General features: G+C 47.8%; 1 protein-coding gene across 1 annotated transcript; it reads left to right on the top strand.

Moving 5' to 3' along the window:
• Positions 1-5975: 5975 nt before the first annotated feature.
• On the top strand, positions 5976-9839 carry sox17 (SRY-box transcription factor 17). The gene is made up of 2 exons (XM_086102502.1): positions 5976-6453; positions 8866-9839. The coding sequence occupies exons 1-2, from the start codon at positions 6129-6131 to the stop codon at positions 9639-9641; spliced, it is 1101 nt and encodes a 366-aa protein (XP_085958628.1). The 5' UTR covers positions 5976-6128; the 3' UTR covers positions 9642-9839.
• The last annotated feature ends 6565 nt before the right edge of the window (positions 9840-16404 follow it).

Here is a 16404-nt window from a genome sequence, read left to right as displayed (position 1 = left end):
TGTTTTTACATTTTAATACAATCTAACTTCTTTTTACACTTGCACGACAGTCAGGAACGTTAATAGGTTTGAACATTGAATAAACGGTTAAATGCAAAATAAAAGTAACAGGGTTTTAAAATGTATTATTTGCAATGGGGAAGCCGACTGCAATGGACTTGAGAGTTACCGCTGTTTGTTTTAGGTTCCTTTATCAAAGCGGTCATCCAGAGAGCCTATTTACTGAGGCCATTGTGTGGAAACGAAGACAGCGGCGCACCTCGGACGCTGGCCCCGAGGTGACATCAAACAGGTCCAAACGTAGTCCTCTGGAGAATGATGAATGAAACATCTTGAAAATAACATGAAAGGTGAAAGGGAAGTGCTCACAGCTCAAGCTCGCCGGGCCTGGCTCATCCATCTGCTTCCATGAGAGAGTTCTTCTTTTTTTTTTTTTGTCATTAGCCTGAGTGACAACAAAAGCAGAAGTTGACAATCTAACGAGTTTTCCAACCAATCACGGCGAGTAAGGGGAACAACGCCGGGGAGGAAGCGCTCGCGCTCACGCTAACACTAACACTAACACTCGCACAATGTGCATTTCCTCTGTAAAAGCACAGCTGTGGTGGGGACAAAAAAAACAAGATTTTTTTTCTCCACTTTTGTGAACGTGATTACATCTTCGTCATCATCATCATCATCCACAACGAGTGGGAGTGCGTGTGTGTGTGTGTGTGTGTGTGTGTGTGTGTGTGTTTAAGTAGGTGGCACAAAGCTCAAAATTGGCCCAGGAAATACAATTATAATCAGAATTAGACAATAGAATTAGGATGAAGCTAGCTAGATTCCTGGCAAACCACAAACATAATTTTTATAATGCCTGATGCGTTTCAGCACTACTTTTATCACACTCCGGTCAATTCCTTGAAGCTACCCACATAACAACTCGTTAAACTCGTCAAAACGAATTATAAGGAAAGGGGTCCCTTCCTCTAGTGGAAATGCATGTCGTGGGCTTCACACCTCAACCTTTCACAACAGACAGACTGCAGTTTCTGCTTAGTCTGTCTGCGTGTATTCTAATGAACAAAGTGTTGCGATTCACTGTTGAAGGTACACAATGTCAAATATGGAATTTTTCGCATGACTGACAAATCAGCTAGTGAGCCAACTAAAGAACTTTAAGAATTACTTTTAAGCCTACTCTAGCTCACTAGCAAACAAACTACTCAGCTAACTTCCAAATTACTTGCAACTATAATTAACAAAGCTAATAATTAGCGCAATAACTAACGAGCCATTTACCTAGCTACCAACCAACCAACAGACCAAATAAACAGTCAAACTAGCCAAATAGCACACGAACTAACTGACTTATGCACTTCTACAACAGCTTATGAATTTTTAAAATTTGCTTTTTACCCTAATCAAGCAAACCAGCTAAAATACTAGCGATCTACTGACCCATCAAACTGGCCAAACGGTACACTAACTACTTACCTAAAGAATCATAGAAAACTCAACAAATGCAGAACAGTGATGTTAACGATATACGCTAGGTTTTAGCACGTCACATCTAAGATACCGCGAATGCTAGCAAATTAGTTCGACGGCCAGATAAAACAAAATCCAAATGTGTGGACATGGCCTCCGAGGCCGTCAGCGGCCTTTACCTCGTGTAGCATATTGATCCAGATTCTTTCCAATCAAACACACACTATTGACGGTTAGCACGCTATTGATGGTTAGCACGTTTGTGGGCTATCTACATGTTTGGTCACCTTAGCGTGGCACACACAAAAGGGCGACAAATCAATGGACACGCAGATTGCAGCTCACAAAGACCGCACTGTCTCTCTCCTGACTAAATCAATTGATTAGCAATGATTGGTCGCTGGCTAATTGACCCAGTGTCCAAGTCCAAGTCAAAGAGGCTTGTGGACTTGAAGATGACGTGAGGGGTTAAACGCAGGTCAGGGTATTTGTTACGAAACACAATTACAGCACTTGTTAGCAGCATCATTCTCACTTGACTTTGTCAACACAAAGGCCAACGCGACACCACACAAATCTGTCGCTGCTGAATGACTTTTTTTTTTTCTTGGCACCGCTTATTGTTTTCTGCCTTTGATGCTGGAAAAGATGATTCATTGATGACTGAAACAATATACAGGTATACTGTATATATATTTTTTTAAGTCGAGCCAGTGTATTTGATTACTTTCAACTAGCTAGCCAGCTAGTTAGCGAAACCAACCAAGTGAATAATTAGCTATCCACCTATCAACCTAACTAGCTTGTAAACTAGCTGGTAAAGACACCGACCAATCAATTAACAGCTAACCGAATAATTTAATAACACCGTTTAATTATTTAAGTATCTTGTGAATAAATACCCCAAGTTATCTATCAAATTAACAAAACCAAAAAAATTAACCAAGCAAACTAGGTAAGCCACTAACAAAAAATGAGCCAGCAAGCCACACAATGACTTAACAAACTACCTAAAACATCTCCTACCAAAGAGCTTGCAGATATTTTAGTCTGAAAGTGTCAAGGCCAGATGTGTTTTTTTTCTTTTTTTTTTTTTTTTTTTTTTAACTAAGAAAGGGTTCGTCCTAAAATAGACGACACGTCTTATCAGTTTGTGACCGGTCGCAGTGTAGTTGAAAACAATGCATGGCAAGGCGTGATGGCAGTCGGAGTTGGCCCGGCCAGCCTCATAATGCCAGCGACCTGTCAAGGAGCCCCGAGAACAGGAAGAACTGGCGAGCTCTGTCCTTATGGATAAAGTCATAAAATGATAAACAGACTCTTCAATTAGCCTCAACCAGGCCAGGACAATGAGTGGTTGCTGGTGGGCAGAGGGGGATGCGGTGAAATGCTAATTCCACGTACTTAGTAATCACTCAACAAGGTGTTTTCATGTACAATAAACAATCTTTTGCGGGGGGGGGGGGGGGGGGGGGTTCGTTTTTTTTTTTTCCCCAGCTTGTTCCTTGAATTGAGAAAATTAAATTGTTGCCTTGAATTGAGAGGTAGGGAAAAGTTGGTACATGCTCTGGGAAACATCCGCGTAACATATCTGATACCGCGCGTTCATTTTTTTGGTCCTAAAAGGATGCAAAGAGTGGGTAAAGGCTACCCTTCACCGTTGCCATAACAACACAGACTCTGTGTGTACCAATCAGGCCTGCTCGCTATACAACCTCACTGTGATTGGCAGCCGACAGCTAAAGGGAATAAAACTTTTCTGGTGAAGGTGGCAAATCTAAATCTATTCCGAGACGCCATTTTCGGTCCTCTTTTTCGTCACCTGTTGTGTTGAATAAACCCAGCCCCCCCCCCCCATCACTAATCCACCTACAACAAGACCCCCCCACACACACACCCCACACAATCCCAACCCCCTCTCCCAAGAGCAGGTGTTGAAGAGGGAGGACGCGGTGGTCTAATCAGACAATCACAACACTTCCTATCTGAGGGGCTGATCATGACACACGTCTGCTGGCCGCAAACAATGCACGCGAAATACTTAAATGACACTCTGAGCAACGCGGCGAACCTCCGCCGAGGCGTTCACAGAAGTCAACGTGGACAAAGGCGGCAATAATAGTCAGCACGACTGTCTACAGGTATCGGTAAATGCTAATTGGCTGGTGATGGGTTAGCATAGTTAGCATTCAGAATGAAAAAGGGGCACGCGGTGTTTATCATCTGCATCGTTTGTGAGCACATGTGGGATCAGGCCAGCGTGCCTGCGCGACGCAAAAGCTAAGACTGCCGCGTGTTATGCAACACCCCCCCCCCCCCCCCCCGAAGGCCACCGCAGCCATTAGCGAGATCGACGGCCCGCCCGGCGCTAAGCGTGCGTCCCCCCCCCTCCACACACCCTCCAACCTCCCCCCCACCCCCCCGCCGCCGCCTGCTTTGTGCGAGGCGGACAACTTGTGCTGCCGCGCCAAGGACAGGAAGCGCTCGCTGAGGGGACAGGAAGTGCTCACCGCCGCCGTTAGTCGAGGCCTGGAACTGAGATAATGCTATTGTGTAAGCAAGCCCGCTTGACCTCTCCCTGGAGCGCTCTCCCGTCCAGAGGCTGGCGTCGAGAGGACCCGGCCCACGCCCAGCTCCGGACTCCCCAGGCACGGGGCGTAGGGATGGGAGGACCAACGAGGCGAGGGAGGGGGGGGGGGGGGGGGTAGGCTGCGCTCCCAGTGCAGGTTTGACTGCGAGCTTCACCTTAGCGGAGGAAATGTGGCGAGGTCGCCAGACTTTATGACTTCTCCAATCAAACGAAGGCATGTCCCACACCCAGACATTCCCACAGACACCCACACGCCATGTCTCGCTGGTAAAATGGACGATGACAGCATTACGCTGCAGATCGACTCTCGTACCGACCTCTAGTCCGCATCCCCCCGGGGGATCGCTCTGGAAGCGTCCCTCGTATTTCTGTCAACCCTTTTTGAGTGGCACCGTGACCAGACGGGAGAAAAGGGGCTGCCGGCGGTGATAAGAAGGACACAAACGCGCTTTTGCTGAACCAACAAACAGCGGCAAAGAAATTGCCGGCGTGGATGGCGGTGTGGAGCTTGAACGACTCGCTTTCGGAGGAAGGACGCCGGGGTTCAAGTGTAAAGAATGCTATGTGTACACACACACACACACACACACACACACACACGTCCACTTGAACAGCAGCTTTGTAATAATTTCTCTCTCTCTCTCTCTCTCTCTCTCTCTCTCTATATATATATATATATATATATATACCTGTATATATCCATCCATCCATTTTCCGAACCGCTTGATCCTCACTAGGGTCGCGGGGGGTGCTGGAGCCTATCCCAGCCGTCTCCGGGCAGTAGGCGGGGGACACCCTGAACCAGTTGCCAGCCAATCGCAGGGCACACAGAGACGAACAACCATCCACGCCCACACTCACACCTAGGGACAATTTAGAGCGTCCAATCAGCCTGCCATGCATGTTTTTGGAATGTGGGAGGAAACCGGAGCACCCGGAGAAAACCCACGCAGGCCCGGGGAGAACATGCAAACTCCACACAGGGAGGCCGGAGCTGGAATTGAACCCGGTACCTCTGCACTGTGAAGCCGACGTGCTAACCACTGGACTACCGGGCCGCCTATATATATATATATATATATATATATATATGTATAGATATACACACACATATATAGTGAATGTGCATATATATATACACGCAGGCCCGAGTTCTCCCCGGGCCTGCGTGGGTTTTCTCCGGGTACTCCGGTTTCCTCCCACGTTCCAAAAACATGCATGGCAGGCTGATTGAACACGCTAAATTGTCCCTAGGTGTGAGTGTGAGTGCGCATGGTTGTTCGTCTCTGTGTGCCCTACGATTGGCTGGCAACCGGTTCAGGGTGTCCCCCGCCTACTGCCCGAAGACGGCTGGGATAGGCTCCAGCACCCCCCGCGACCCTAGTGAGGATCAAGCGGTTCGGAAAATGAATGAATGAATGAATGAATATATATATATATATATATATATATATATATGCACACACTGTATACACACAAATATACATACATGCCACACGACAAAACAGTTCCTTCTGATAGAGGAAAAAAAATGTATGTCAACAAAAAGCAACTTAAATAGGAATATTTTGGTCCCTTCAATGAAGTTCAAAATATATCTCAAAGACTTTTTTATTACTGCATTACAAGCAGAGTTCCTACTGGACGTGTTTATTTCAGATTTCATTCCAGATTTTTTTGTTGAACTATTTGAACCTGCGTTGTTGTTGTTGTTTTTTCTCGCAACTGTCCGGGTGGTACGCGCCAGGTTTTCCGATCAATGAGAGGCATTTACGCGCACCCTTCCAAACAAGGTCAACAGGAGGCAAGTTTTCAACACCTTGCCGAGTTGGAACCACGCCCGACTGCGCGCCGATTGGCTGTCCGCGTTTATAAATAACCCCAACGTGCACTGGGAGTCGGTGCGCTTCCCAGTAGCTTCTCGGTGGATGGGCCGAAACTTTAGAAAGCTTGGCGACTCTTGATTTCGCGACTTGATTTGGCGGGAGAGGGGGCGAGGTGGGGTGGTGGGGGTGGTTGTTTGGATTTCAACAGTTTCGCTTAAAAAAGGCCGCTGGAAAAAGAGATGAGCAGTCCGGATGCGGGCTACGCCAGCGACGATCAGAACCAGGCAAGGTGCGCGATGTCAGTCATGATGCCTGGGATGGGACACTGCCAGTGGGCCGCCGACCCCCTCAGCCCCCTCGGGGAGTCCAAGGCCAAGAGCGAGGCGGCGGCCACCGGCGGGCGCCTCGGAGGCGCGACCGGGGGGAACCAAGCGAGTCGCGGCAAGAGTGAGCCCAGGATCCGGCGCCCCATGAACGCTTTCATGGTGTGGGCGAAAGACGAGCGCAAGCGGCTGGCGCAGCAGAACCCGGACCTGCACAACGCCGAACTCAGCAAAATGCTCGGTCAGTCACGCGTGCTCGGTTTTTGTTTGGTTTTTTTGTTTGTTTTTTCACGAGAGTCTCTGCTATTTGATTCCATTCAAACAGCGGGGCTGTCACTTTTCTTATCGAATGAGTTACTTTAAAAATAGCTTGGAATGCAAATATTACGTCTATTGAAACATAAGTCCGTCATGTATTCCTTTAACATTTATTGTACTTGGCACTTTTTAATACAAACATTATGAATATCTTTTTAATTCAAACATCTAAGGAGATTTGATTACATTTTTCGTGACAGGGTCAAGAACATCAACATGTCCGATTTTTTACCAACTGATGCAACATGATAGGAGCTGACGCACGCTCGCACTTTTCAAGTGCAACACTGCCGTCAATTCTATCAAGATCACACGTTCAGTCGATCGGACGTGCGTGAGTAGCGTGTTGAGATCACATAGCTCCGACTTCTTTTTGTTACATCTTTTGCTTTGATGCTGTCGTTCGACGGCACGACCAAAACAACGCAAATGTCATTTGTTATGCTGAGCGCGCTCATATTTCCACGTTTCACATGAGCCTTTCTTTCATATTTGGCAGTTGGCAACTGACGGGTGCTTTGAGTTGAAGATTTTCAATTGGGTTGCAAGGCTCAAAAATTCAACCTGACTCGGGTAATTTTCTGTCTTTTATCCCCCCCCCCCCCTCCCTCCCAATAAAAAAAAATCTGAAATAATACTTTCATTCTATTTTTTTTTTAAAAAAGTACAAAAAATGCATCAACGTCTGAAGCAAATTGAGGACAAAGTCAGTGATTTGCGGCTTTGGTTATACTGGTTGCAGGTGTGCATATTATTATTATTATTATTTTTTACCCATATAATACATTTTTATCAACATACCTTTGGAAGCCCCAAGCTACATATTTCAATTTATGTGACACAAAACTGTTGAAACAAGTACAAATACTGTCTCAAAGTAAATTTTCAGGTACGCGTACTCGAGTGTTTTTGGGGACGATTATTTTACTGCCACTCCCTACATTTGAAGATATATGCAGATTTTGTACTCCTGGTCAAAATAGGATGGTTTACGTTGTACAATCTTTGATTTTGTGACTGCCTATAAAAAAAAAGTCTGCTTCTTGTCTTCAAAGATGATCTGTCTAATGTATTAGGAAAAAAAATCTGAACTAGGTGGAATTTTTCCCCCCCCCCTTTTATGTTGCCAAAAACGAATTGTGTGTATTTTGTTGGTCAGCTCACAACGTAAGCAAAACAACTCAACATACACGCCGATGGTTTGATGGCAGAAAAGTTGAGCCAAGTCAAAGGAGCTTCCACTTAAACCTTGACGTGACATCGTTTTTTTTCTTTTTTTTCTTATCCTTTGCAGTTACAACATTATCAGAGTTGATAAATAAGGGATGGCCCCATTTTTACTTTTGTACAGAAATACATTTCAGTCTGTAGTTTGGGACTTAGGATAGGAGTTGAAGCAGCACTTCTATGTTTATCTTTTTTTTTTTTTTTCTTTTCACTGAAGTCTACTGAGGTAGAGAGTGTGGTACTTTTTGTAACCTCTGGAGGAATATGCCTGGACATTTTTTGAGGCGGACATTAATTTGATTCACTTCAACTTAGTTCCTTGACACCAAAATGCCAAAATATGGTGATTGTCATGGCAACAGAGACGGGCTGAAATCTCATTAGATATTTGCATGGTGGAAGAGAAACGCGAGGGAGGAAATGAAGAAAATCGACTAGTGGGAAGAGTTTGAAACAATTTCATGGCTCAAACACCACAAAGAGAGAAGGCCTCGCAGGCTCCGACGTCACAATAAGTGCGAGTCAGCAAGAAAGAGTGCATCAAAAGTTTCGGCTCATTTCACCCAAAACAAGTTCCAAGTGGCTTAAGTGACACAACTGCACGTCGACGTTAGCATCAACATGGTTAGTTCATGAAATACAGCCTAGCGCTGCGATTGTAAACCAGGTAATTCGGACAAAGGGAAGTCTGGTGCACTTCCACCGGCTTTTTTTTTGGAACACGCGGTAACAAAATGGAGTAAAGATGGTCTCAACCGACGCCATCACTCCACACACACACACGGTGGCTCAACGTCGAGCCAGGTAACTGCCCGCCAACTCTGCATTCTCATTTGCTGACACCCGCGTCACTCAACAGGTCAGGCCCGCCTTTTAAAGGCACACACATTCAACCTACGGCGTAGGCAGCGAGGTTGTGTTCCCAAGTGGATAAAAATATGACCTGCACCTCACATGCATACATTGTATTATTGTATAGCCGCATATATATACTTTTTTTTTTTAACCAAATTTACAGCAATTCAAATTTCATTTGAAAATAATACGATTGAAGGAGTGTCAATTGGCGCTTGCCCTTGTGACGTGTTTGGCTGTGTCGTTGGTGCAGGCAAGTCGTGGAAGTCGTTACCGGCGGCAGAAAAGCAGCCGTTTGTGGAGGAGGCCGAGCGCCTGCGAGTTCAACACATGCAGGACCACCCCAACTACAAGTACCGGCCCCGCAGGCGCAAGCAGGTTAAGCGGATTAAGCGGCTCGACTCTGGCTTCCTGCTGCACGGGGCGCCCGGGGACGGGGCGGGGACGGGGGGGCCGGCCTACCACGAGCATCCCGGCTTCCCGCAGATCCCTCATCATCATCAGCAGCAGCAGCAGCAGCAGCAGCCCCTCGCTCACTACCGCTCGGACCCGCTCGGCGGACCCTCCTACGAGAGCTACAGCCTCCCCACCCCTGACAACTCGCCCTTGGACGCCGTGGACGCCGACTCCATGTTCTTCCCCGCCCAGGAGGACTGCCACATGATGTACGCTTACCACCCGCAGGGCGGCGACTACCAGCACCAGGAGCCCCTCCACCCCCATCACCAGCAGCACCAGCACGCTCCTTACGCGGGGTGCCCCAACCCCTTGACCGTGTACTACGGTCACCCCAAGCGGCACCCCGGGGCGGGCCAGCTGTCGCCGCCGCCCGACTGCCAGCCGCACGCGGCGGCCGAGAGCGCCGAGCTGCTCTCCGAGGTGGACCGAAGCGAGTTCGAGCAGTACCTCGGCTCCTCGGCGTACGGCGCCCTGCACGAGGCTGGCGCGCAAGGACCCGAGGGCCTCATATCGTCCGTGCTGTCTGACGCGAGTACGGCCGTCTATTACTGCAGCTATAACAACTCTTAAAACCTCGGCGCCATATTTGACCTTTCACCTCCCTCCTGAACTCCAAGGCCAGACAACTCAAGGACTTTTTTTTCGAGCAAACGTTGGTTTTTGATATCAAGTCCATTTGTACAGTCACTATTTCAAAGTCTTTGTATGTCATTTAAAAAAAAAAAAAACTTTTGCACTTTTGACTAATAAATTTTGCAAACAAATCAATGCTTGTCTCCTCTTCATTGCTTGTGCCGCGAAAGAAAAAAAAAGCGCGAAATGTGGTGAAAACTGCTGACTAAGAAATGTTTGAATGGCTGATTGTCAGTCTGGCGTGTGTGAAGGAACAAAAACGTTTTTCCTCTTTTGCTAAATAAACACGAAATAAACACATCGCAAAGGTGACGACGGCTAAATACTGTCCGTGACCTTTTGATTGCCGTTTGTGGCTCGGGTTAGCGGCTTTAGGGAAAGACAATGGAAGATGTTTCTGTAACACACACTTTGTAGGGGAGTTTTTCAGGGGTGATGGGGGATTTTTTTTTTTTACATAAATGTTAATGAGATGGTGGTTTGAGAATTATGCTGTACGTCCACTTGCCAAAAGCGGCAACAGATGTAGCCTTGGCAGAGGTCAACGTCGTATGTTTTACACCTTGCATTTGAACGCTCCCTCACTTCTGGGATGTTTTTGTATATTTTACACGCAATTGTTTTTCAATCTGCCTCTCACCTGGAAGCCTAGCGTGGCGCGGCTATTCTCACAGACGGTAGGGGAGACTGGCCTGGATGCTTCGAGAGGTCATTTTTGTGTGTGTGTGTGTGTGTGTGTGTGTGTGTGTGTGTGTGTGTGTGTGTGAGAGAGTTCCACACGGCGCCTTGCTTTCGCAGCACGAGATGGCAAGTTGACGCGGCGGACATCCTGCCTCGACATGATTCACGCTGGGGGTCGGCGATGTCCACGCTACTCGTACGAGGCCGTTCAACACCGAAGTGGTGTGAAACGAAACGTGTTCATGGAATCGTACGAGTTGGAGAATATGGACATGTCGTGACAGCAGAATCAAAGCAAGGACGACACAAAGAGTTCCATCGTCAACAACCAAAATAATTTTGCGTTGGAAAGGCCTTATTTTTATTTTTTTGTATTAGATGTCAGCCGGTGGGTAATTGGGTGTATTTACAGGTGACGCTGTCCCATTTTAAAAATCTATACCTCTTCTGGTTAGAAAGGAAGAGGGTCTTCGCTCTTTTGAGCTCTTCGGGAGGGGGAAACACGTTGGGAGCATTGCGTACGTACGCGCATGTGTGTGTGTGTGGCCCGAGGCCGCACAGGAGAATCCAGTCTAATTGTAGTGAATGTGTTTTCAGTTGAGTCTGCGGCTTGATCCCGCCTGTTGTTGCAACTAACGGCTGCATAACAAGAGGCTCAGGGCCCTGACCCCCCCCCCCCCCCCTCCCCTCACCCCCAGTCCCCCGAGCCACAGCAACGTGGGTGGGGCTCACCTGCGTAAGCAAGCGGAGACGTGAGCTCATCAGGGTCCGATAATTACTGCTGACACGGCAAGGAAAACTGATTTTAACAGGTGATCCATTTTCTGCTTTCCTAATTCTGTTATATATAAAATCCATGCTCTTTTTTTTTTTCTTTTTTTTTTTACATTGACCTCAATTGAATTTCTTTTTTGCCTGCGTATTCAAATGGAGTTGCTTTCATTTGATTCTTTTTTTTGGAAATTTATTTTTAAAATGATGTAGATTTTATTGTTATTTATACTTTATTCCTTTTTTTTTGCTTTTGTACATGGGAACCCTGACATTTTGAAAAAAAATTATTTCGCAATATTACTTGTCTGTTTATTTATATACATATACGGGGGTGTGTAGAGAAAAGGGGGTGTGCCAACTCTATAGGGATGGTGAAGGGGTGTGCGATGAGTAAGATATGAGACCTCACGGGAGTGACATAAGGAGACATTTTTACTTGTTTTAGGGTGCATGTAGGGCAATAGGAAAATATATTGAAGGGGGTGTATCATTTAGAAATGAGGAGATCAATATGGAAGGAGGTACGCGACACTTAAAATGTCACCTACAAGAAGTGAAAATGGTTAAAATGTAGTAATCTGGTGTGTGTGTGAATGGTTAAAATGTAGTTATCTGGCGTGTGTGTGTGTGGGGGGGGGGTCTAGAAAGGGGTGCGCTTATGATGCAGACTTGTGTGTGGCATGTTTCACTTCCAGTATAAAGCCGCAAAGATGACAAAACGAAGACAGTGCCTGCTACCTGTTTGATTGACCATTGTGCGTGTATTTCGGAAGATATTTTTGCACTCGCCCACGTGGGTGCGCGTGTGATGGAATCGGGAGGAAAATAAACGATGGAGTCAGCGTGTGACTAAATTTAGCGTGCATAACAAGTGGACACGGGTGCGCGGCTCGCACCATAAAAGCGATGGTTGGGGCGGCATTCGTGCGGATTAGCGAGCCCCTTTGGACGCACCCCTCCCTCAGCTGCAGCTGTCCCAAAAGGCTACTTGTGCAATCTACCATCAATAACTTAATCAGCTAACACCTGCCTGCGCACCGCCCCCCCCCCCAACACTCAGTGACCTTTAAAACATCTTTCCAGAACCCAATTGCTTTTTCGCTATGGAGATCAATAACCAGAAGGAAGATAGGTACACAATATGTACAAAAGGATTGGCACACGCGATTTGATCCATAATATATCACAAAGGGGTTGGACGCACTCCCTCGCTCTGGCACGCACCTTAAGAAAAAAAAAAGTCATAAAGTTTCCTGCCACTTTCACTTCCTGTCGTTCCTTTTTTTTTTTTTTTTTTTAATCCATGCATGCCATTCAACATCCCAACCAGGTGACTCAGCGCACCCCCTCCGCCTTTTCCTTTTTTTTGGGGGTGGGTGCTGTAACTGGAGGAGCTTTGGTAGCTTGCCCGGAGGCGGCGCAGGCCTCCAATGATCTGCCGCTCACCCCCCTGTGGAATTCGGGCGGTGCAAGCAAACAAGCGAGTGAGTCAGATGACGACACCGGTTTCCTGCACGGCCGACGTGCTCCACCTTCTCCCAGCTGCTCGCTCGTCGGACCCCCGGCCGGCGCACCACCTTCTCGTTTGAAGGCAGACGCCGGCCGGGACCAAACAATGGGTGTGACTCAGCCGCGGGAAAAGGAAAACAATCTCTCACGCGAGTGAATCAGGCATCAAGGATGCTGCGAGGGCGACGCGTCACACCGACTGTTACTCAACCCAAAAACACGACGCGACCTGATGCGACTCCGCTTGCAGGGCAAAAGTTCATACATTAAAAAAAGAACATTTTCATTGATGTGGAGCTACCACGAGCCACGATGTGGTGTGTGTGTGTGTGTGTGCGCCACCTGTCTCCACTTCCGCTGGACGCGCATGAAAGACGGTCTGAGAACATCCTGTCAACGGGCATGTCCGACAGGAAGCGTTGCTCTGTGAAATTCGCACCCCCTTGTTGCTTATTTTGGGGGGGAGGTTGATAGCCAGTCAGTTGCGCTTCCCCTAAAAAACAAAAATGAAATTGTAAAAATCTGGGTAAAATGTATGGTAGGTGACACTGTTTGTGGTGCCCTTGGTCAAATGGCTCAGTAATGATTTTTGCATCGTAGTCACATATCAGGACATATCATGAATCCTTTTTTTTTGTTATCAAAGTGTTTTGTCTTTTGTGTTGACCTTTGTGGGTTTTTTTTTTTTTTGCCTGGCTTGAGTTGGAGGTTTTGGTTTTGCAGCGCCTGCAACAGATGGGCTTGCAGTATCCGCTAGCGCCACTGGACGGCGCCAGCTGAGCACACTTGTTTGGCCCGTTTAGGACGTTTGCAATTTAGACTCCCCTCTCAAAGGTAAAGTGTCCTCTTTTATTCCCTCGACAACAACTGGTACTCATTCTCTCAAATTTATTTGAGAGTCTTTTTTTTTTCTGACGAGCCTGAAATGACTAAGCCGCATTGGAATTTGATCGAGAAACGCGAAATGTACATTTCTTCCACAAGGCAGTCGCAGGACGACTGACTGACGATGGACGGCGTTGGCGAGGCATGATCGTCTCATGGCCGCTGTATGCACCTTGGCCACCAGGCGGCACTAGAGTGCAGACACACAAACTCAGTTCTGAAGAAGAATTTTTCCCTGGTTTGCACTATTTCTTGGTTTCATCCTTTTGAAATTAGGCTCCCCCTTCACAATCCCCAATTTTGCAAAGCCATGCTCTGTGGCGCGAGATTACGACGACGTGCCCGTCATAAGATTGCTGACTTCGGGGAAATCAGCGCTCGTGTCACAAGCTTTTGTTGTGGGCTTGCAGAAAGGTCAAAGCCTCGTCAGAAAGTGCATGTCAGAAAGCCAGCCAACCTTGCACTATCGGTATTGTGTTCCATTGCGTGCGTGTGCGTAGGGTAGCAGGCAGCAAGGAGGAGCGCCAGTTTCGGCCCCCATGTCGCCGCAATCAAGGCGACACGGCCGGCTCGGGAGGATAAATCACTCCTCGCCAGGCCGCCGTTGGCCGTCGGAGGGAGGACGCGTGCATTCTGCGCATGCTGCCCGTCAGATTGATTTCACCGCGAGGCACTTTGATGGGGTGCACAAAAGCATTCTTGAAAAAGACATTCATTAGCTATTAGCGACTTATAACATGCTACCTAAGCAGCTCATACAATAAAAAGTCATGTGCTGTTAGCATGTCAGGAATATGCAAGCAATTGGGTGCTGGTTAGCTGTGTCACTCGTTCTCTTTGTTCATCTGTTGCTTTTAGCGTCATAAATCCTACAAGAGGCTGGAAATCACTCAAAGGGAGGAAATAAAACAGGAGGCGAGGACAAGTTGAAAGCATGTGAAGGGAACGGTTGCCTAATTGAACAACGGTGCTCTCGGCAGAGGGGTGCTGAGCGATTTACGGCATGCTTATCTCCTCTGGAGAAAAATAAAAATAAAAAAATCCGGTTTTAAAAACCAACGGTCGCCATGCAGCTGCAAGGCTTTCTAATTGAATTCTGGGGAAATCCCTGGAGGAATGTGAACTCTGGAGAGGCTGCTGCTGCGGCGGCGACAACGCGACAGATGCCGGCCATGCGCCGCGTTACGCTTGCGGCCGCCACGCGCAACAAGATGCCGGGCCGGGCGACGTGGCGGCAGCTGCACGCCACCGCGACCGATTTAGCCCCAGCGTACATTTTTCCCCATTAACAGGCGAGGTTGGAAGCTCGCGTGGCGCCAATTAGCCATCGCCCGCCCCTAAAAATAGGCGCCAGGCGGCCTTGGGGATTGATGCACGGGCGAGCGGCCCCTTCACGTGCGATGACGACAGAGGGAAAAATTGGAAAAAGGTCAGCGCCGGTGTCACCCGCCGCCTCACGGCATGCTACGCGCGCTGACCTCCAACGGGGAAACTTCGAGGCCCTTTCAAAAAAAAAGAAATACAGAAATTTGGTGGAAATTTCGCAACATTTACATCTGGCAGAAAATCGGAAAAGCAGTGTTCATGAAACTTTCCATACGTCGGCGGCGGCTCTCTCCACCGCCCCCCCAAAAATTCAATGTGGCAATTGATTTATGATGGCTTGCAGTCGGGGGTTCCGATATATGTGTTGCCCCAGTGTCTTATCTTTGTGCTTGTGGAATGGGGAATGGCATGCAGACGACCTGTTTACTCTGGGGGTGGGGGGGGCCTTCCTCTATATTCCCCCCACCCTCTCCCTCCTACGATTTCCCGTCTTGGAACTTTTGGCATTTGTGTGCTCGGTGTTGTTTTGGGAAGGGGGTCACGAGCTCGGCATTCCTCGCTTCTTTTCCACTTGCACGTGGGAGTCGCGGCCTTATCTTTTACGCGCCTTTTCCTGCGCTGACGGGCGTGTTGCAAAAAAAAACAAAAAAAACTTCTGTGCTCAGGGGGCCACGTTGTGGTTTGGCTCGCGTCATCTGGACGGGAGCTCATTTTAAGGACGGTACTTGAAAAATACGTCATTTATTTTGCAGTTCAGTCTAATGTGCTCATCGTTCAGGCTGAGTTTGCAACATATTCATCCGCTGATCAATTTGACAGATTATTTGATCAAATTATGTCGTTGCTCCATTGCATTCACGGTTTGTGGGAGGGACAAAAAGTCACGGCTGCCATCACACACAATAGCACGGTTCCTTTTTGGCCGGCCATTACGCAATATGCGCTAAACTAACGGAGGAGGTGGCAGGCGCGTGCGCGCGGTTGCGAACCAATTTTCTATTGCCTGGGGCGGGGGCCACGCCGGCCCTTCATCACACTAACAAACGAGCCAGGCTGGCCTCTCGACGCTTGCCGTAATTGATGCCAGCAACATTATAAATATAAAGCCTCCCTTCATGCTATTCTTGATTCCTTCCATCATCCATCCTTTTTCTCCCATATGACAAAACCCGTGCGGTGCTGCACCTCAATAAAAACTGGCAAATTTTGCTGTTGGCCTGACGGCGAGGCTTCATTGTCATTTAGTGGACGTCTTCCCGCAGGGTCTTGCGAGTGAACAATCCCTTAATCCTCATTATGGGAGAGCTTCTCAATGAGATTAGACCCACGCCGCACAAATGCCACCGCGCACTCTTGTTTGCCACATTAGCATCCGTCCGTGTGTGCGGACAATTTTTTTTTTTTGAAGGTGCCACTACAATCGCAGGAGCGCAAAGACTTGTGAATCCAAGTTGACTACGTGTACAGGTTTAGGGGTGTTGCATGACGATGATGACCCAGCATGCTTTGCACTAGCTTCGAGGGA

This window comes from Hippocampus guttulatus, chromosome 21 (assembly GCF_054856545.1).
Source record: "Hippocampus guttulatus isolate MCC_2025c chromosome 21, RoL_Hgut_1.0, whole genome shotgun sequence".
Classification (NCBI taxonomy): domain Eukaryota; kingdom Metazoa; phylum Chordata; class Actinopteri; order Syngnathiformes; family Syngnathidae; genus Hippocampus; species Hippocampus guttulatus.
This window is presented reverse-complemented; position numbering and strand designations above follow the sequence as displayed.

Coding starts and splice junctions, on each gene's coding strand:
- sox17 (XM_086102502.1), top strand. CDS start 6,129: ATGAGCAGTCCGGATGCGGGCTACGCCAGCGACGATCAGAACCAGGCA. Junction 6,454..8,865: donor CGAACTCAGCAAAATGCTCG/GTCAGTCACGCG, acceptor TCGTTGGTGCAG/GCAAGTCGTGGAAGTCGTTA.